A 19980-nucleotide genomic window follows, 5' to 3' on the forward strand; every position below is an offset into this window, starting at 1 on the left:
CAGATATCGCCTTGAGAAAGACAATATCCTTCTCCATCATCACCAGTGCGATTCTACGCTTCAATGCTCCCACCACCGTATAATGTGTGAGCCGTTGTTGGCCGGTGTTTGGTTGACTACACATTTGAGTTCAACCAACACTTGATCGTCGTCTTCAAGAGCCGCAGGTGGGGCTCTACGTTACGGCAATGACGGAAGCAAGCCCCATACCATCGTCATAAGTTCATACATCGTTGCTTCTGAACACAACCCCTCCTAAAACTCCCCGCGATACTTCAGAATCCCCTCATCCCCATATTCTCAGCCGTCTCTTCCATTGCATCACTAAAATGTCGTCTCAAGCCAGCTCTGAACCCCTCCAAATTTACGAGATATCCGACTTTAAGTTCCAAAATGGCTCTACACTACCAAAACTCAAAGTGGCTTACAAGATCCTCAACCCGCACAACAGCAAGATAGCAGTTGTTCACACGTGCTTCAAGGGTCGTATTGACACAACCCTCACGCACGCCGACGCCGCTCTGAAGAACCATAAGATCATCCTCATCGCCCTTCTTGGCAATGGCGAATCTTCTAGTCCGTCAAACACGCCCAGCTTTCCCAGTACCATCGAATACATGGATTGCATCAACGCTCAGTACCCTCTCCTTACCCAAGAACTTGGTATCAAAGAAGTGGACGTCATGCTAGGATTCTCGATGGGGGGCCAGATCACTTATCATTGGATAACTGCCCATCCTGATTTCGTCAAGCACGCCGTAATCGTCTGCTCATCGGCCCAAACAAGCAGACACAACTACCAATTCCTCGAGGGGCCAAAAGCAGCACTGGAGAATGCAAAGAGCCCCGAAACGGGTCGTAGGGCATTCGCAAAAGCGTACTCGGCATGGTTAACAAGCGCCGAATGGTTCGATGAAGAATGTTACAAAGCAATGGGCTTCCAGCAACTGCGGGACTGGGACGACAACGTCACGATACAAGGCTATGAAAGCTGGAGTGGTGACGATCTCAAGGTTATGTTGGGAATGTGGCAGCGTGGGGACATGACTCGATGCACCAAAGCAGGAGACCTTGAGTCGGCACTAAAAGGTATCAAGGCAAAGGTTTTGCTGATGCCCTGTGAAACAGACCAGTATTTCCGGCCATATGTCAGCGAGAGAGAAGCCAAGAGTTTGGAAGATGTAACGGTGGAGATTATCCCGAGTATCTGGGGACATATTGGAGGTGGCGGGGCGAACCCGAAAGATGTGGACTGGATGGATCATCGCATCAAGCTGTTTTTGCGGGGTTTGGTCTGATGTTGACAGATCACGTTGAAGATGAGCATGTTTCAAGCACATTCGTCGTTACAAGGCTGTAGAAGCTTGTCAAGATGGAATGACCTATACACGTAATACCCAACGTAGTCGAAACGAGCCTTAATCAGATATGAAGGTTGTGTTAAAAGAAATAACCGTTGCGGTGCATAGGCCCAATTTTGTTACAAGGCTTAATGTCGAACGTCTGCGATGATGTTTCAGGTCGCCGCGAACCAATCGCGGAGGAGCCTCGTCGATATGTCACCGCCAAGCTCCTACAACCGCTGCCTCAACTCCACCCAGGCACCTTCTCGAAGATGCACCTGCACCGCTGTGCGCAATCTTCAGAAGACAGCTGTATAATCACATTCACCCATCAGTATCTCTGCAGCGAAAATGGTGACTTCCCCAGCAACTTCGTCGTCGGAACAAACCTCCGATACCGCAGCTCCCAGGAGCCGGCGGTCACGCGTGTCGGCTGAGCACACATTGAACAGAGTGCGCGAGAACCAGAGGAGACATCGGGCCCGACAGCGAGACCACGTCGCCTCTCTTGAGCAAAAGCTTGCAGAGACTGAGAAACTGCTTGCGGAGGCAAGGGCGGAAATCGCCGTGCTAAAAGGACAATCGGCCACCAACTCACAACAGCAAACCAACGACGATCAAATCGAAAAAGCGGCGCGAGGAGTAAGATATGAAGAGGAAGGGAGCTCTGGACTGCAAGAAATACCATGCCCAGCACCATCCAGCCAGCAAAACTCGCTAGCCCTCACCGTCCAACCAGGAGCCGACATCGACCCGCAGCTGGCCTACCCTGATGTCCCCATTCCAGACCTTTCCTTCCTTGGCGATTCATCCTTCTATCTGTCGTCGAATACCTCGCCTACAACTTCGCTCTTGGCCATTCCGTCACAGGACCTTAACATCATCTCCAGCGACAACACTACCACCGGCCCACCACCATGTTGTAGCGACCCATTACCGTTATCGAATTCGACTAATGACTTGGAGTGCTCGTCTTGCAAGACTAAACCTCCACCCGATCCATCAGAGAGCACTACGCTGTGCGCTCAGGCATTTGTTATGATTGGGCAGCAAAACTTTAGGAATCTAGATCCGGATACCATTCGACTTTGGTTGGCGCAGGGACTGAGACGAGCGCAAAGGGAAGGTGAGGGATGTAGGGTTGAAAACGGGGCGTTGATGAGGTTGTTGGATTTTATCAGCGGATTGTAGGGTTCGACGTTGGTTATGAAGATGGTTTCCTGTCGAGACTTAGACACCGGACTAGAATTTGGCATGACGTGTACGATGGGGCTCTCTTGCAGCAGTATAGACTATCGGTGCCTATCGACGCAGGAGTGTGGTTCCAGATGTAGGTCTCTTTTCATTTTGTATTTATGAAATATTGGAATGATAGCAGTGCTACCACTCGTCTCGTTTTTCTTTTGCACTAAGCGATACAATACCTCATGCCTACAATACTTTATGCCAACTCACACAATCATTGCCTGGTTGCCTAATCTAACAAAAAGATGGGCGAGACCAACGAATATGCGTAATACAACGATGTGCGGGGTAAAGCCGCTTACCCAATATTCAAATGACATATCACTCCATTTGAGTGACATACCGACTAGGTTTCTATATCAATAATTTACAACCTACCGAAGCCGTTACTGCTATCCTCAGTCTATCTACCTACCCGAGCAAGGACCAACTAAGCATATCTTCCCTTAATTCCATTCAAACTCAAGCAATCAAATCCGATCATGACCTCAGACCTAGATCCAACATACTCAACCATCCACGCACGCTACACCGCCACTGCACTATCCAAAAGCCCAAGCACTAATAATGCATCCGCCGTTGCTCGCACATTCGGCTACACACAGGCCGAACTTTCTTCCATCCCTACGGATTCAAACATCGGTCTGAGCTGTGGAAACCCACTCGCATTAGCGAATCTGAAAGAGGGTGAGACGGTCATTGATCTAGGCTGTGGAGCAGGTTTCGACGTTTTCCTTGCTGCAAAGAGGGTAGGAGAAACGGGAAAGGCTATTGGTATAGATATGAACGAGGTTCGTGTTTCCATCGTTCGAGTGACATGAGAAGAGTGACGAAGATTAACAAGTTCGACATAGCACATGCTTCAGAAAGCGCGTCTCAATGCCGATAAATCAGGTACACTCAACACCGACTTCATACAATCTCTTATTACATCCATCCCCCAGCTCGAGAGTTCCACCGCTGACGTCATGACGTCGAATTGCGTGATAAATCTCGTTCCTAAAGTCTCCAAGCATCTAGTCTTCAAGGAGATGTATCGATTGCTCAAGCCAGGTGGTCGGGTAGCCATATCAGATATTCTACTGAAGAAAGATCTGCCAGAGAATCTGAAGAACAACGTAGCGTTGCTTGTAGGGTGCGTAGCAGGAGCGAGTAAGAAGGAGGAGTACGAGGGGTGGCTGGAGGAAGCGGGGTTCAAAGAGTCAATTGTTGCGGAGGCGGGTGGCGATTTGAACATTTACAAGGGCGAGAAAGACCTCGGCGTAGAGCCACGGTCGTGCTGTGGTGGAGACGGAGGTGTGGCGGAGGACATGAGAAGAGAGCTCCAGGATGTTGATTTGAATGAATGGGCTGGTAAGTAAGTGAGGGGATCTATTCGTCCGACAGCAACTAACTGGGTCATAGCATCCTTCAAGATATACGCCGTCAAGCCATGAGACAGAGATCAAGTGTGAAGAGAGAAATCGTAAATGTTTCATTACCTATACGCTATGCAGATAGAAAGGACCCATATAAACATACAAAATGTGAATCATGCATCGTCACATTGACCACTCATGAAAGTCTATCGTCCCATCCTGATGACACCGGCGTGCACCAGCTTCTGGATCTTGGAACGAATGCTTGGGTTCTTCAGGTGCTCTTGCAGAGCCGCAGGGTCGTCCTTAGCCTGTTGAAGAATGGCCTGCATAACCGGATCTTGTAAAATGCCGACAATCTAAGATATGTTAGTACAAGGGCATAGTTTGCGAGTTGGATAAGACGTACCTCAGGATCACGCTGAATACGCTCCATGGTCTGCTGCTCAGTCTCGCCCTCGCGTGCAGAGTATTGTGCTTGCAGAGCCTTGGACTCTTGTTGTTGAATCTCCCGTGCGTTCTTGCCATCCTTGTCGTGTTCCATGGCTTCTGCGCAGACGTTGATACATTTGTTGTACTCGCGCATGGTGAAGTATGCCTGGGCTTTCCGCAGGTATGCCCGGATGAAGTCGGGGTCGCGCTTGATAGCCTCGTCACAGTCCTGTACTGCCGATGGGAACTCAAGCAGCTTGATGAAACAGGCGGCGCGGTTAGAGTATCCTCTTGGGTCGTCCGGTGCGCGCTTTATCATCTCCGAGTATGCCTCCACGGCCTCTGGCCAGTTGGACTCCTTGAATTTGGCATTACCGAGCTCGCGCGCCTTCTCAGCCTCTTCAGGGTTGATGTATGACTCCCTCTCCTTGATGACCTTGGCTTTCTCTGCAGCACGGAGCTTTGCAAGGACTTCGGGTGTGCGGTGTTCGGTTTGTGCCTTTTGGTAGTACGTGATTGCGTTGCCAAGGTCACCCATCTTCTCGTAGGCGGTACCGATGCGTGCAAAGGCCCTGCATAGTGTTAGCGCATAATCATTGCAAGACACAATGTGACATACTTGGCAATGATCTTGAAGTCGGCAAGGATCTCGCGACCATACTCGACAGCCTCATTACAAGCCTGAATGCAGCCTTCGTAGTCGCCCTTCTCGAACTTGGCAGCTCCAAGGTTGGTCTTGTATGTGATGTCCTTGCGTGTTTCCCAGGCCTTGTTGTAGTTCTCAATAGCCTCGTCGAATTGTCGTTTCTTGTAGAACTCGGTTCCCTTCTTCTTCAGCTCGTCGGCCTCGGCCTTTGCCTTCTTCGCAGCCTTGTCCTCCTCAGACTCTTCTACCGGCTCTGGCTCTGGCTCTGGCTCTGGCTCCTTCTTGGGTTGGCTGGGAGCTGGTCGTGCATCGGGCATCTCGACGTCCTCTTCGGCTTCTTTAGCGCCTGCATCGCCTGCGCCTCCAGCACCGGGTCCCTGACCGAACGACATGTCAATGCCTAGCAGGACGCTCATAACTTGGAGGAAGCGGGGATCCTGCATGAAGGCGCCAGCCATGTTGGGGTTCTTCTGTAGCTGCTGGAGCTTGCTCATGAACTCTGCATCGCCGAGGAGAGCGGCCGTCTTGGGATTCGCGGCGAGCTTTTGGATCATGTTAGGGTCGCTGAACATGCCACCGAGGCCTGCACCGCTGTCGTTCGCCTCTGCCTCGACTGCGCGCTTGACAGCATCGAGACCGGACTTTGCTTGAGCATTGCTTGGGTCGAGCTTGAGTGCCTCCTCAAAGGCCTCTGTGGCTGCCACTATCGGGAGTCAGCAACATTCTCTCATAGATGGGATCCACACGTACCCAAGTCACCTTCGCCGTGTAGCGCCGTTCCCTTGCGACCCCAGCCCTTGGCCCAGTCTGGCTTGATCTCCGTCACCTTGTTCGCATCCTCGAGCGCCTTCTGCCAGTCTTTTAACGAGGCATATGCGCCTGATCGGTTCGAGTATAGGACGTGATTTGAGGGGTCGAGCTCGATTGCCTGTGAGAACTTCTCGCTGGAGTTTGTTAGTAAACTGTCGCTAGGCAGCATTTGCGGGGGACCCTACATGGACTCGGCGAACTTCTTCTCAGCGAAGAGCTTGTTTCCCTCTGCTTTTAGTGCGTCCGCCATGTTGAAGGTATTTTCGATTTAGGGTGATTCGGGAATGTGACTGCGAATCTGCTTGGTACACCGCGCGTATGAGGGACAGGCTCTGAATTATAGTTTGATGTGTAGCTAGAATGTTCGATTGCGGAGCTCTGCTTGGGAAAGGCGTCCGTGCGGGCAGCCGTCTACAGGGCTCGTCATATACCCCACCACGAGCCTCACGCATCTCACTTTCAGCTTGGTGAGTACCATTTCAGCCCTCGTTCAGCCCCTCCTGTGCGCCCTTCTTTCACCTTCTACGCGACTGCTTTGTTTAGCCTTTGGAGACAATGACGAAATCTTGCGGCCGACTGCAAGCTTTTGCCTTTTCTACGCGTTTTGTCGTCTGCAAAAGCTGATGCGTGACTACGCGGGTGTTCATACTAACTTTCTCAACAAGTTCGCACCTGGAAGAATCTGAGGCCACAGTTAGTTCATTTCCAAGATACAGTCCATCTCTTCTCCAGCCTATCAATTTCTTCGTCCAAGTTCATCAGCCGAAATTCCATCATGAGCCAACTCGTTTGCCAGGCCCAGTGGAGTGCTGAGGCTGCTTCAAGTGGACATCATGACAAGATCATGGTCCAGAATCTAGAGGTTGTTGTGAATGCAGGCAAAGACGTCTGGGGGCGCCAGAAGAAGCAGCGCGCCTTGATCAGCGTCACGTTGACACTGGGGAAGCAGTTCACATCGGCTTCTTCTACGGATTCTGTCGATGATAGTACAGTTCACTATGGTACGCTCAGCAAGGCCATACAAGCACGCTTTAAAGATGACACCATGGCCTGGATGTCAACTGCCGCTCTCTCGGCTGCTGTCTCTAAAAGTGTACGCGACGTCGCAGGCTCGACAGACATATATGCGATCGAAACGAACATATGTTACATGAAAGGCAGCATGTTCGGCGAAGGCGCTGGACACATTACGTCTCGCATTGAAGGAACTGGCACCCGTTCGAACGTACTGTATCTGCGCGACGTCCGCATCCCATGCTTGATTGGTGTCAACGCCAATGAGAGGTTGCAGAAGCAGCCCGTAGTCCTCAACGTGTGGGTTGACAACATACATGACTCTCGTGTTGAAGACTACCCCCAATTGGAGGCCCTCTTGTTTGAGGTAAGCACAACAAAACATATAAGTCCACACTAACTGACCGACGTAGTTGATATCCGGGTCTACTTTCCAAACTATTGAGAGCCTACTAGCGTGGCTGGTTGAAGAACTTAGACAAAAGTTCTTCACGCAAGAAGTAGACCAGAGCGCATGGATCAAGCTGAGGATCGAAAAGCCTCATGCTGTGCCTTTTGCAGACGCACCCGCCGTCGAAGTAACACGACCAGTACGGTCGAACTAGGGCGAAGCTGTATTACTAGTGGACTGCCGTAGTGGGTCAAATCATCGCTCCAGCCATGGAAATGTCTGCAAGTTTTCCCAGACGCAAGCCACAGGAACAGCTAGAGCAACAGCTAAGGATGTCTGTTCCTGACTTGGGCTAGGGGATAGGTCCGTTAGCGCAGCCGGTACCGATTCAGTCTCCACTTCCAATAATTGTCCCTGTCTTACACCTGCGACATGTACTTGGGAACTGCCAAGCGTCTAAGCATGTTAGAAGCTCACTGCCATCTTGGTTCTCGGTATCGCGGGTATCCCTAGACAAAGTGATTGTGTGCTTGACTGATATCATTCTTGTTTGAGCGCAATGTAATTGATTGGTCATTAGTATTGATACATCACAAATCAAGCCACTACAGAGGCTTGACGAGTTTCCGATACTGAAATTTACGGTGGAGATAGGCGTTATTGAGGCTGCCGTCTGACATGGGCATCGTTGTTGTATGAATACACCGACTAGTAGTAGATCCCCCACGTGGTTCAAAGCCACATCAGACGTGTACCTGCGCCACTATTGCAGCCACGACTTTCACTTGGAGCCGCTGCTCACGCGTAGATCTTGGGAGTCCTCATTCATCCGGTTCCCCACTGTATTCGCCTCCGCGTTGCATTGCACATTTGCCACTGCGGAAAAATTGTAACATGGCTGCAAGCTGGGGAAGTCTGTTGGGGAGCACTGGGAGCAAGTCGGAATAGCGGTCTCGGGGCAACGTCAGGTTTACTGCATACCCCTGCTAGTGCCGCGGCCAGATGAGGGGCTTTTCAATTTATCGACATAGCTCTCCGAAAAGTTATTCAACAATTGTGCATCGTGAGGTTGAGCAGATAGGCGGCCGCGCAGCCATTCGATAGTCGCTCTTGACTCGGGCGGATACGGGAGGTTGGGGAGGAGCGTCGCAAGACGAGGCCTTGTAAAGGAAGGAGGGAGTGCAATTGGAAGATGTGGTGAAAGACCTAGCGGAAGACGTGGGTGAGCGAATCCCGAGGGTGTAGTCCGATACTGCAACTGGAAAATCCACTGTGAAACAAGTGTAATGGCTGCAATGATGGTGTGAAATCAAGTATCAGAATCTCGTCGTGTGCAAGAACTATTGGCGGCGTCGCCGTTGCCATGCAGAGATGCTACGCTCGAAACTGCCCTTCTGGTGCGCTCGCGGCAATAACATGCATGTATAAAAGGCAAATTCACACCGTCTCTTCACTATCCCCATCGAAACCCCAAGCCTGTTCTCGTTACCAGGCCATAGCTTGTTCTCGACTTGCCCCACGTTCAACGCCAAGCGCGACCCATTGCCTTTAAGGAGACCAGCTCCCCAACACTTGTTGTTCTCTACACCACTCTCTCCTCACGGAACAGCCTTTTCTCTCTCTCACTTACACAATGGCATCTCGCGCGATTCCTTCTCACTTGAAGCCCTCTGCTGCTGAGGGCGGCGAGGGTGGCTTCTCATCCCAGCGCCATCACGGCAAGTCACAGTCCCATGTGGTAAGTACCTTCTCTCTATTTCTGCGGCTTACCAGCCTGTATCTTGCTTTTTCATCCCTGATTTCTTCGATTCGTTTCGTTGCTGCAAAAGCCGATGCAGCAGTCCTCACCGCTACCAGATACCCTGGCTTGGGTATAGTGGGTACCGAAGGAGGCTGGCATTGAGCTGGCACTGATTGCTGGGGTTGCAGCACCCCGCCTAGCCATGTTTCGATACGTTTTTCCCTCGAGTAGATCAGGCGATTCGTCAAAGATGATGTTCGCTCCTATTCTGGAGGGTTGTCCCTGCGTTCTCATCGCCTGCTCCCCGCGGCTGCGATGTCGTGGTAACAACAGCACCTACACTCTCAATAGCTTCAACGTAGCTCGAATTTGTTCTCAATCGACTAACAATCAATCTTCCAGGCTTTCGAGAACACATCTACCAATGTTGCCGCCTCGCAAATGCGCAATGCGCTCAACAAGCTCGCCGACACCGTCACCGACCCCGCCGAGAAGAAGGTCAGTCACAATTCTTCTGCACCTTTCCAATCTTCGTTCGCCGCCCAAGCATCGCGATATACTTGCTCAGGCCAATGCCCACAGCCACAAGCTATCGGCGTGTTTGGGAGGGGAATTTGGGAAATACGTCATTCTGAGCGTATACTGACCCACTATAGTACTTCGAGACGGAAATGGACAACTTCTTCGCTCTGTTCCGACGATACCTCAATGACAAGGCCAAGGGTACTGCCATTGACTGGAACCGCATCGCTCCTCCCAAGGCCGAGCAGGTCGTCAGCTACGATGACTTGGCCAACACCGAGGCTGTCGAATACCTGAACAAGTTGGCGGTCGTTAAGCTTAACGGTGGTCTCGGTACCTCCATGGGTTGCGTTGGCCCCAAGTCCGTCATCGAGGTCCGTGACGGTATGTCCTTCTTGGACTTGTCAGTGCGCCAAATCGAGTACCTGAACCGCACATACGACGTCAACGTCCCATTCGTGCTGATGAACTCGTTCAACACCGACACCGACACCGCCAGCATCATCAAGAAGTACGAGGGACACAACATTGACATCCTCACCTTCAACCAGTCGAGATACCCCCGTATCCTCAAGGACTCGCTCCTGCCTGCTCCTAAGGAGAACAAGTCAGACATCGCCAACTGGTACCCCCCTGGCCACGGTGACGTTTTCGAGTCTCTCTACAACACTGGCATGATCGACAAGCTCATGGACCGCGGTATTGAGTACATTTTCCTCTCCAACGCCGACAACCTGGGTGCTGTTGTCGACCTCCGCATCCTCCAGCACATGGTTGACTCCCAGGCGGAGTACATCATGGAGTTGACCGACAAGACCAAGGCTGATGTCAAGGGTGGTACCATCATTGACTACGAGGGCTCCGTTCGTCTGCTTGAAATCGCCCAGGTTCCCAAGGAGCACGTCAACGAGTTCAAGTCGATCAAGAAGTTCAAGTACTTCAACACCAACAACATCTGGATGAACCTCGCGGCCATCAAGCGTGTTGTTGAGGCTAACGAGCTTGCCATGGAGATCATCCCCAACGGCAAGTCCATCCCTGCCGACAAGAAGGGCGAGGCCGACATCTCAGTCCTCCAGCTCGAGACAGCTGTTGGTGCTGCTATCAAGCACTTCAAGAACGCACACGGTGTCAACGTACCCCGAAAGCGTTTCTTGCCCGTCAAGACCTGCTCCGACCTCATGCTTGTCAAGTCTGATCTTTACACACTCCAGCACGGTCAGCTAGTGATCGACCCCAACCGCTTCGGACCCGCCCCCTTGATCAAGCTCGGCAGCGATTTCAAGAAGGTGTCCAGCTTCCAGTCCCGTATTCCCTCCATTCCCAAGATTGTCGAGCTTGACCATCTGACCATTACCGGTCCGGTCAACCTTGGCCGTGGCGTTACCCTCAAGGGTACCGTCATCATCGTTGCGACTGAGGGCTCCACTATCGACATCCCTCCGGGTTCCATCCTCGAGAACGTCGTCGTCCAGGGTTCGCTCAGATTGCTTGAGCACTAGAGTGGTTGAGGCGGCATTTTCTTCACGGGTTTATAGATTTTTTTGAGGATACAGGTCTTCTTGTAGCGATTGATAACGAGAGATGACTGCATTGCAACGTGCTTGGGCAAAAGGACTCAGGCGGTAATGGGGTGTAATATTCACGCCCGGTCAATGATTCACACATCATCATAGACAAAATGCATCTTGAATACAATATATAATCCATCATCAACATTATTTGGTCATGCATTTCGCCCTTGTAGGCTGTTTGGAGCTAGTTTCATCTCGTTTAGTAGTCCGCTGTTCCCGCGCACCTAACAAGCCTGGATCATCCCAACAGCATTGGGGTGACCGATGTCTGCAGTTATACTTCCAAGAAATGGTGCCTGATTGCGGCCTCACGCCATCTCAGCCTTGCGGCCCTACCGCGGTGATGTCAGAATGTCACCAGCCACGCAGCCAACCCGCGAACAACAACCCCCACCATTTCTACCGGTTCCTGCGCAGCGCAGAGGCGCAGTCGGCCAGTCATCTGCCTGTTGCATAGCGATGATGCCTGCTGATAGCGGCGAACAGCTCTTGATATAAGCAGCCGTGGCTTCCTGACGCTGGCGCGTTGTACACGCCTGCATTCCCGCGTCGCACGCAGCGGGGTTCACGGTACCCTGACGAGCATCAGCTCCGAGCATCGAGCCGAAGAAGATATATATGCCTGACCTCGTTCAAAGCGGTTGTCCTTACACATCAACGAAATGGCTCCCGAACCGATATCACCGAAAGAGCACCAGGAAGAGCGCGCGGCCAACATAGCGCAAGCGGATGCGGCGCATCGGGAAGCATATGACTACTGGGGTTACCTTTTCAAGGAGGACAAATGCGGCACCGATTTACTAGATCGCCTGCTCAAGGGCATCGCTGAGGTCATTGTGAGTTGAGTGCAGCTTCAGAGATAACTGGGAGACGTCAAGCTGATGTGTCGCTGCAGAGCAAGAAGTTCGAGCCAGGCGACTCGCCTGATCTCACGCCGTCGCAGATCGCAGCCTGGTACCGTAGTGTTGGGGGCGATTACGACGTGCTATTCACAGATACACCGCCATCATCAGTCGCATTCATATATCGCTCACTAGGCGCATACCACAGCCTACAGCCAGGGCCACACGACGACGGCTACTCGAGCCCTACCATACCCGCGCTCAAGAAGAACGGCTTTGTGACATGGCAGACAATACAACTCTTGCTGGGGCCAGAAGAGCATGTACCTTTTCTACAGAGGGCCGTCGAAATAGACGATATACCAGACCCAGAAACTGGCAATATCTTTCCCAAAATACTACCCAAGGAATGTTTTCCCGAAAAGCCCGACGATGCTATGGAGACGTGGTATCAGAGCGTTGCTGCTAGGCTTAAGAAAGAGGCAGACGAGGAAGCGAGTGGGGGCAGTGCTGCTGACGAGCCAAAGCCACGTACTTCGACTGATAGTGAAGGCACCTCAGCTGATGAGAAGCATGGCGCATACCGATACTTTGAAGACCCACTCTACCGGATGGGAAGACCACGGCCGACCTTCATGCGCCATGTCTCGAAGCAGTCTCCACGGCCGGGCGACGACCATGGAAGAGCCGTCACATCAAGGGTGAGGCATATGCTGAATCCTCTAAATTATGTTGGAAGTAGAAAGAAGAGCATTCCGGGCCGATACTCAGACGAAGACTACTCGGATGAAGATGCCACACCCATTGCGCCTGGTCCTCAGCCAGGAGCTCGATATCCCTCGAACAAACGCCCAAATCCGCCACGACGCGAATCCTCGTTATCAACAACAGACTCGGATTCTGATCCAGACCGCCCGCCTTCCCGTCGCCGTGAACCCGTACTGCGCTCTCACCGATCTCATGAGCCGCCCGTATCGCAGCCGGGGTACTTTCCCGCCTACAGCGAGGCGCGCCGATTCTCGAACCAACATGACGCCGTCCGAATGGATGGAAGAAGCTCAAGTGCGACTTCTCCTCAACCCGTTTATCGGCCAACTACGTCGCCGCTCTTTGCGACTCAGGTTGCACAAGCTCAACGTGAAGCCGCACAGAAGTACTATGTTTCGAGACCAGCTATGCCACCACGCACCAGCTACAGACCGGTTCCAGCTCCTGGTGTGCGATGGGGTCCACAGACTGTGCACCCTGTAAGCCCACCTCGAGATGGCGAGCCACCATATGTCCGTGAGCGTGAACGGGAACGTGACCGCGATAGAGAACGTCACCATCGCGACCGGGACCCTTACGAGATGGGTAACGGCAGAAGGGGTTCGCATCGACGTCACTCAGAAGATGTTGAATATCCACGTGAGCGTACTCGTGACTCGGCCAGGACACGCAGCCACGATAGGGTCAAGGACGAGTGTGATGATCGACATGACAGGGACAGAGATAGAGACAGAAAAGCAGGGTACGATGATCGCGTAAGAGACGATAGTCGGGAGAGGGAAAGGGCCCGAGATCCCCGAGTGCATAGGTATGTGTCTGGGGTGCAGGATGGAGTGTCTGGCAGAAAGTATCCAGTCGCTAGTGGTTCTCCTTACTAAAAATGTACAGTGTTAGGGGCCAGTTTATGAGGCTACTCAAGGAATTTTGAGCCACAACAGTTCAAGATGGAACAGTTTGCATTTCGCAACCTATCGGCTATGCTGTGGGGTTTGTCAGGCTGGGTGGGTTCTCGATGGGTCTGGAAGATCTGTGGCTTGGACGGATGTGGGTCGAGCATATTCAGCTCAGCAGTCTGAGGAAGCGTGGTCTTGCGAGTCTGCAACGCCTCTAGTGCACACGCGGTGTGACAGCAAGGCTAGTAATACATGAATGTGGTGTGTCAATACAGAGTGAGTGGTGTAAAGACTGGTCGCTGTTCTTGCATGTAGTCTGCATGTTTGATATTCTTTTTCCATGCAACCATGTCGCAATTCTTTCTTCTGAAGTTGCGGTAAGAAAGTGATGGAAGAAGGATTTTGCCGACGATGTGGCGGTGTAATACTGCTGCTATGTTCTCACATGTTTGCGTTTGGGTGTGCGGGACGGACCCTGGGGCTAATGGTTAGATAAATCAACGGGAACGCCGTGCGAGCCCTGCAGGTGGGTAGCGTCACGATAGATGGAGGGGGAGACAAGGTTCTGATCATCGGACAATGACTGGCTAGCGGCACGGCACAGTAGTGATACAGGGTGAAAGGTCGTCTGCAGCTGAAGGTCGGGATACGCGTAGTTCTCTATGTCATATGTGGCAGTGCAGGGCGAGCACGGGCGGATCGTCATGGCCTACAGCTGCTAGTCAAGACCTCATCCAAGCTCCCTGATTGCGTCTGAGTAGGACCGCTTGCGCGTCTGTCTCCTACGAGAACCCTGAACATAGTCATTCCTTCGGCCTTTCCTTTGTTTTTTCCTCCCGTGCCAGGAATTACTTCGGCGAGTAAGCTAGGTAGTGCCATCCACCCGAGTATAGCTGCAGTATCGCTAAAGCATAGCTGCCGCCGTTTACCAAGGAAAGCTAACCAGCCAAACAACAGGTTTCCAGAAGCCCAACACCACCACCCAGCCGCTCTCTTTCTTCTACTTCGCTCCCACGACTCCCCCAGCCTGTTTCCTATCCACCCCTCGATCGCGAGCGCCCAATTGCACGCCCAGCATCGGCAACTGCAACACAGCGTGAGCGGGTCGGACTTCCGCTCGGTATTGCCGACATGGCTACGCAATCGCGTGAATCCGAGCTGAAGCAGCAAGGCTTGCTCGACGCCGCAAAGGACCCCAATTCCTCGATTACGGCGCACCAAGCAGAGAATGCCCTGGTCGATCAGGCGCAAGCGGGCGGCAGCGCGGCCTTCCAGTTCGACCCCGATGCGAGCCCCGAGCAGAAGCGGGCACAGGCAAGAGCGCGTGTCCCCGCAAACTTCCACCACGAGCGGAACAAGAATGCGACGGCACTCGTGTCAGACGCCGACAACGACAAAAGCCCTCCAGAGTACGACCTCCCTACGCCCACAAAAGACGGCGCCATAGAAACTCCAGAGCAGGCCAAGGCAAACGGCCACGCGCCCCAACACCTCGACGACGATGCACGGTGGGATCGCGTTGGGTGGGCGCCGCGATTCGGAATGCCAGGCTCGGAGAACAAGGACGAGGAAGAGGCGTCCCTGGCCGACCACCAGACATGGCTGGAAGGCCGGATAGAGGACAAGTTCTTTGGCGACTGGTACCACAACACAGGCATCATCATCTTTGCATGCCTGAGTTCGTGGGTCGTCGGTGTGCTAGGCGGCGGACTGGGCTGGATCATGATCTTCATGGCCATTTGCGGCACCTACTACCGAACCTCGATCCGTCGCGTGCGCCGCAATGCGCGAGACGACCTCAACCGCGAGATGGCCAAGAACAAGCTGGAGACGGACACGGAGAGTCTCGAGTGGATCAACAGCTTCCTTGTCAAGTTCTGGCCCATCTACGCGCCTGTCCTCTGTGACACCATTGTGGGTACTGTAGACCAAGTGCTCTCGACGTCGACACCAGCCTTTCTCGACAGCCTGAAGATGAAGACATTCGTCCTCGGAACAAAGCCTCCGCGCTTGGAGCACGTCAAGACGTACCCCAAGACACAGGATGACATTGTTCTCATGGACTGGAAGTTCAGCTTCACGCCCAACGACACAGCCGATCTTACCGCTAGACAGATCAAGAACAAGATCAACCCAAAGATCGTCCTGGAAATCCGCATTGGAAAGGGTCTTGTTAGCAAGGGTCTCGATGTTATCGTAGAAGACATGGCCTTTTCCGGTCTGATGCGCTTGAAGTTCAAGCTACAACTGCCTTTCCCCCACATTGAGAAGGTCGAAATGTCCTTCTTGGAGCGCCCAACCATCGACTACGTTTGCAAGCCTTTGGGTGGAGAGACGTTCGGTTTCGACATCAACTTCATTCCTGGTCTGGAGACTTTTATCATGGAGCAGATCCATGCCAATTTGGGCCCAATGATGTATGATCCCAATGTGTTCCCTATCGAGATCGCCAAGATGCTTGCAGGTAACCCTGTCGATCAAGCGATCGGAGTTCTACAAGTCCACTTCCACGGTGCACAAGGTCTCAAGAACCCTGACAAGTTCTCCGGCACCCCTGATCCATATGCCACAGTTTCTATCAACAACCGTAATGTGCTCGCACGCACCAAGACGGTGCACGAAAACGCCAGCCCTCGTTGGAATGAGACTGTCAACATCATTGTAACTTCGTTGAAAGATTCGCTTACTATCAACCTCTTTGACTACAACGACATCCGCAAGGACAAGGAGCTTGGTACCGCTACATTTGCCCTTGAGCAGCTAGAGGAAATTCCCGACCATGAGAACTTGCAGCTCGAGGTCATGTCAGGCGGTCGCGCTCGTGGTATGGTAACAGCAGACGTGCGCTTCTTCCCGGTGCTGGAAGGCACCACACTCGAAGACGGTACCAACGAGCCTCCACCAGAGTCACGTACGGGTATTTGCAAGTTCACTGTTGAGCAGGCCAAGGACATGGACGGCAGCAAGAGCATGATTGGGCAGCTCAGCCCATACGCCGTTCTGTTGCTCAACGGCCACGAGATTCACAAATCGCGGGTCATGAAGAGGACGAATCAGCCCATCTGGCCAGATGCGACCAAAGAAATGCTCATCACCGATCGTAAGAAGGCCAAGCTCGGTCTTGTCATCAAGGACGACCGCGATCTCGCAGCTGACCCAATTCTTGGTACCTACCAGATCACTTTGGACGACATGCTGGAACTTATGGCCAAGGGTCACGAGTGGTATAACCTCGCGGGTACATCGAGTGGTCGCGTCAAAATGAAGCTTGACTGGAAGCCAGTTGCGTTGAAGGGCGCAGTGTCTTCCAGTGGTTACCTTACTCCAATCGGTGTGATGAGGTTGCACTTCCAGAGCGCGCGTGGGCTCCGTAACCTTGAAGCACTAGGCAAGTCGGATCCCTACGTACGCGTTCTACTCTCTGGTATCGAGAAGGGCCGAACTGTTGTGTTCAAGAATAACCTTGACCCTGATTGGGATGAGGTCATTTATGTGCCTGTCCATACTGTCCGCGAGAAGCTTACGCTAGAGGTCATGGACGATGAGAATCTCGGCAAGGATCGTCCACTCGGACACATCGAGCTCTTGGCTGGTGACTACATCCAGCAGGATGAGAACGGCGAGTACCTTGTTCAAGAACAGAAGCAACCCACAGCGGGACCTCTCCGATTGGCTGGACACGCTCAGCCTCATGGCATACTGAACTACACTTGCTCCTTCTACCCAACATATCCCACCTGGGACCCTGAAGAGGATGAGGAAGAAGAAGCCGAGGAGGCTACAGCAAACGGCAACGGCACCACCCGACCCATCTCTGTTGGATCCAAACTCAGCCATCAACGTGTTGTATCCGGTTCTTCTACTTTGAGCAGGTCGGAGACTGCCGGTACCATCTCATCGCTCAAATCTACTGAGAAGGACATGGCCAAGGAGCTAGCGAAGAACGAGCTACAACAAGAAGAGTCGATCCCAGAGAAGCCAAAAATCGAGAAATTGAGGCTTACTGCGGACGACTTGCAGCAGTACGGTAGGTTGCATGTCACTTTTGAGGATACAGAGGAGTTTAGTTTGTTGAGTTGGTCACCCCGACTTACAACCTGTTCCCGTATCCTTATTCCTACCTTTGTGAGCATTAGCTAACGTGATGTAGAGTCCGGTCTGCTTGTCTTCAAGCTTATCGATGGCGAATTCGCAAGAACAGGTGGTCATGTCGATGTCATTATGGATGACATGGCCTACGCCAGCTATTCCAGCGCAAAGATCCGGAGCAACAAGATGACATTCAACGATGGTAGGTTCTGTGCGGATTCGAATCAACAGCTAAGCTAATCGCGATGCAGTTGGTGACACAATGATCCGTGAGCTCGATTTCTCCAAGATCACCCTCCGAATCATCGAACACGTCGACAATGATGGCGAGGACCATGAAGACCATGTCATTGCTAAGCTGACAGGAAACACTGTCGATACGCTGCGGAGATCTCTGAACACACCTACCCAATTCACACTCAAGGACAAAAACGGACGTGATAACAAGATCACCGTCATGCTCAAGTACATTCCCGTAAAGATGCGTCTTGATCCCAGCGAATCATTCAACAACCAAGGTACATTGCGAGTAGATGTGCTTGATGCGGCAGATCTTCCAGCTGCGGACCGTAACGGCTTCTCGGATCCTTACTGCAAGTTCATGCTCAACGATAAGGAGGTGTACAAGACCAAGACACAAAAGAAGACTCTCCACCCAGCATGGAACGAGTACTTTGAGGTACCTGTACGAAGTCGAACAGCGGCTGACTTTGTCGTCAATGTCTACGATTGGGACTTTGGCGACAAGGCAGACTTCCTTGGCAAGTCATCCATCAACTTGGAGATTCTGGAGCCTTTCCAGCAGCAAGAGGTCACGCTTGCTCTTGATGGCAAGTCAGGCGCCATCCGACTTCGAATGTTGTTCAAGCCAGATTACGTCGTACGATCCCGTCAGGGCTCGAGTACATTCTCTGGCACCTTTGCTGTTCCAGGCAAGGTCATCGGTGCGCCCGTCAAGGGCGTTGGTAAGGGCGCCGCATTTGTTGGTGGTAACGTGGTCCGCGCAGGCACTTTCCTTGGCCGTGGTTTCAAGCGTAGAAAGTCGCGCGGCGAAGCCCCTGAAGAGGAGCTTGAACGACCAAGCACTGCAGAACGACCCTCCGCAGATACGCCCATGATCTCTGTCGAAGGCGAGCCGAATACACCTACTAAGGATAGTGCGAACCACAACAGACACCGCAGCTGGGGCGCTCAGAGTTTCCACAGCCGGTTTGGCGATGGCGGCTCTGGAGGTGCCGAGCAAGGCACAGCCAACATCACCGTTCTCAGCGCTGATGGCTTCCCTGCTAACATCAACCTACGTGTACATATCCAGCTCGGCAAGAAGGAAATTCACAAGACCGATCACATTAAGGCACCCCAAGGTTCTGTATCCTTTGATCCCAGCGAAGAGAGCTTCAAAGCATCTTGTACCGCCGATGCCTTCTTCAGGCTCGTTGTCAAAGACCATAGCAGGTTCGGTGGCGACAAAGAACTCGGTGAAGCCCAATTTACCATCTCAGACCAGGGTGGTGGTGCCGAGCAGAACATTGGTGTAGGCAAAGGCATGGTATCTATACGCAGCAGCTTCCAGCCTAGTGATGCAGGCAGCCAGCAGGATAGTGTCAGTCCACGGCCGAAGACGTCGGAGAGAAGGGGATTGCTAAGGAGGGATCGAAGTACTACGCCAAATCCCCCTGCTTAGAAAGCTTTAAATCCTTTACACCGGCTACGAAAAAATGGGAGCAAGGTTAGTTTTGCCGCAAGTGGAATGATGGGTCGCCAGCAGCAGGAGGCCTCTCTCAATGAGGAGAGAACTGGCGCGTTGAGGGATTGGATTGAGGATGTCGAGAGGGGTAGACGGTCTTTTGCACTCTGAGGTTTGGAATGGGTCTGGCAAAGGAAAAGAGCTGCATCGGCTAGTGGGGTTTCTTTGCGTCCACTTTCTCTCTATTGTCCTACGTCCGACATAGTCGACTTTCTTCATTCCTCTTCTTTCTGACTGTAATTCGATACCAATATTATCTCATTGCCTACGATTCATGATGCACGCTCTTTTCTACATTCACTTTGCAAATCTCAGTCAACGAAGCGGCTAATTAACATATACGACAGGAGAAGGTCTATTATGTTCTACGAATATTACGGAAAGTGAAGCGCCCTTCAGAACCTCGATTACTACTGTTCAATACGATGGCCATAGTCAGCAGCGGTAACTACAGTACACAATTTTGTTTGCTCAAGGTGAACGTGACATTCGTTCGAAGCTATTGCGTGCTTGTCTAGCAGGCTGACATTGTGCAAATGACCAGGCAATGACGTGGAAACAGCAA

The 19980-nt window shown here is 52.3% G+C and overlaps 7 protein-coding genes across 7 annotated transcripts; 6 read left to right on the forward strand and 1 right to left on the reverse strand.

The window, feature by feature from the left end:
* Nucleotides 1–329: 329 nt before the first annotated feature.
* On the forward strand, nucleotides 330–1298 carry J4E82_003070 (uncharacterized protein; the record flags this gene model as incomplete). The annotated part of the gene is made up of 1 exon (XM_051729360.1): nucleotides 330–1298. One exon carries the CDS (start codon nucleotides 330–332, stop codon nucleotides 1296–1298), a length of 969 nt encoding a protein of 322 aa, XP_051590744.1.
* A 1772-nt stretch (nucleotides 1299–3070) lies between these two features.
* Nucleotides 3071–3949, forward strand: J4E82_003071 (uncharacterized protein; the record flags this gene model as incomplete). Its single annotated transcript, XM_051729361.1, has 2 exons — nucleotides 3071–3379; nucleotides 3443–3949. 2 exons carry the CDS (start codon nucleotides 3071–3073, stop codon nucleotides 3947–3949), a joined length of 816 nt encoding a protein of 271 aa, XP_051590745.1.
* A 203-nt stretch (nucleotides 3950–4152) lies between these two features.
* On the reverse strand, nucleotides 4153–6084 carry J4E82_003072 (uncharacterized protein; the record flags this gene model as incomplete). The annotated part of the gene is made up of 5 exons (XM_051729362.1): nucleotides 4153–4305; nucleotides 4356–4950; nucleotides 4998–5727; nucleotides 5775–5968; nucleotides 6020–6084. 5 exons carry the CDS (start codon nucleotides 6082–6084, stop codon nucleotides 4153–4155), a joined length of 1737 nt encoding a protein of 578 aa, XP_051590746.1.
* A 525-nt stretch (nucleotides 6085–6609) lies between these two features.
* On the forward strand, nucleotides 6610–7453 carry J4E82_003073 (uncharacterized protein; the record flags this gene model as incomplete). Its single annotated transcript, XM_051729363.1, has 2 exons — nucleotides 6610–7215; nucleotides 7262–7453. 2 exons carry the CDS (start codon nucleotides 6610–6612, stop codon nucleotides 7451–7453), a joined length of 798 nt encoding a protein of 265 aa, XP_051590747.1.
* Nucleotides 7454–8872: 1419 nt separating this feature from the next.
* Nucleotides 8873–11004, forward strand: FYU1 (putative UTP--glucose-1-phosphate uridylyltransferase; the record flags this gene model as incomplete). The annotated part of the gene is made up of 3 exons (XM_051729364.1): nucleotides 8873–8977; nucleotides 9383–9478; nucleotides 9637–11004. The coding sequence occupies 3 exons, from the start codon at nucleotides 8873–8875 to the stop codon at nucleotides 11002–11004; spliced, it is 1569 nt and encodes a 522-aa protein (XP_051590748.1).
* A 734-nt stretch (nucleotides 11005–11738) lies between these two features.
* J4E82_003075 (uncharacterized protein) lies at nucleotides 11739–13614 on the forward strand (the record flags this gene model as incomplete). Its single annotated transcript, XM_051729365.1, has 3 exons — nucleotides 11739–11912; nucleotides 11972–13428; nucleotides 13575–13614. 3 exons carry the CDS (start codon nucleotides 11739–11741, stop codon nucleotides 13612–13614), a joined length of 1671 nt encoding a protein of 556 aa, XP_051590749.1.
* A 376-nt stretch (nucleotides 13615–13990) lies between these two features.
* On the forward strand, nucleotides 13991–19352 carry J4E82_003076 (uncharacterized protein; the record flags this gene model as incomplete). Its single annotated transcript, XM_051729366.1, has 4 exons — nucleotides 13991–13998; nucleotides 14545–17606; nucleotides 17730–17870; nucleotides 17920–19352. 4 exons carry the CDS (start codon nucleotides 13991–13993, stop codon nucleotides 19350–19352), a joined length of 4644 nt encoding a protein of 1547 aa, XP_051590750.1.
* Between the last annotated feature and the right edge of the window lie 628 nt (nucleotides 19353–19980).

This window comes from Alternaria postmessia, assembly GCF_024291825.1.
Source record: "Alternaria postmessia strain BMP 2775 chromosome Unknown scaffold_13, whole genome shotgun sequence".
Lineage (NCBI taxonomy): Eukaryota > Fungi > Ascomycota > Dothideomycetes > Pleosporales > Pleosporaceae > Alternaria > Alternaria postmessia.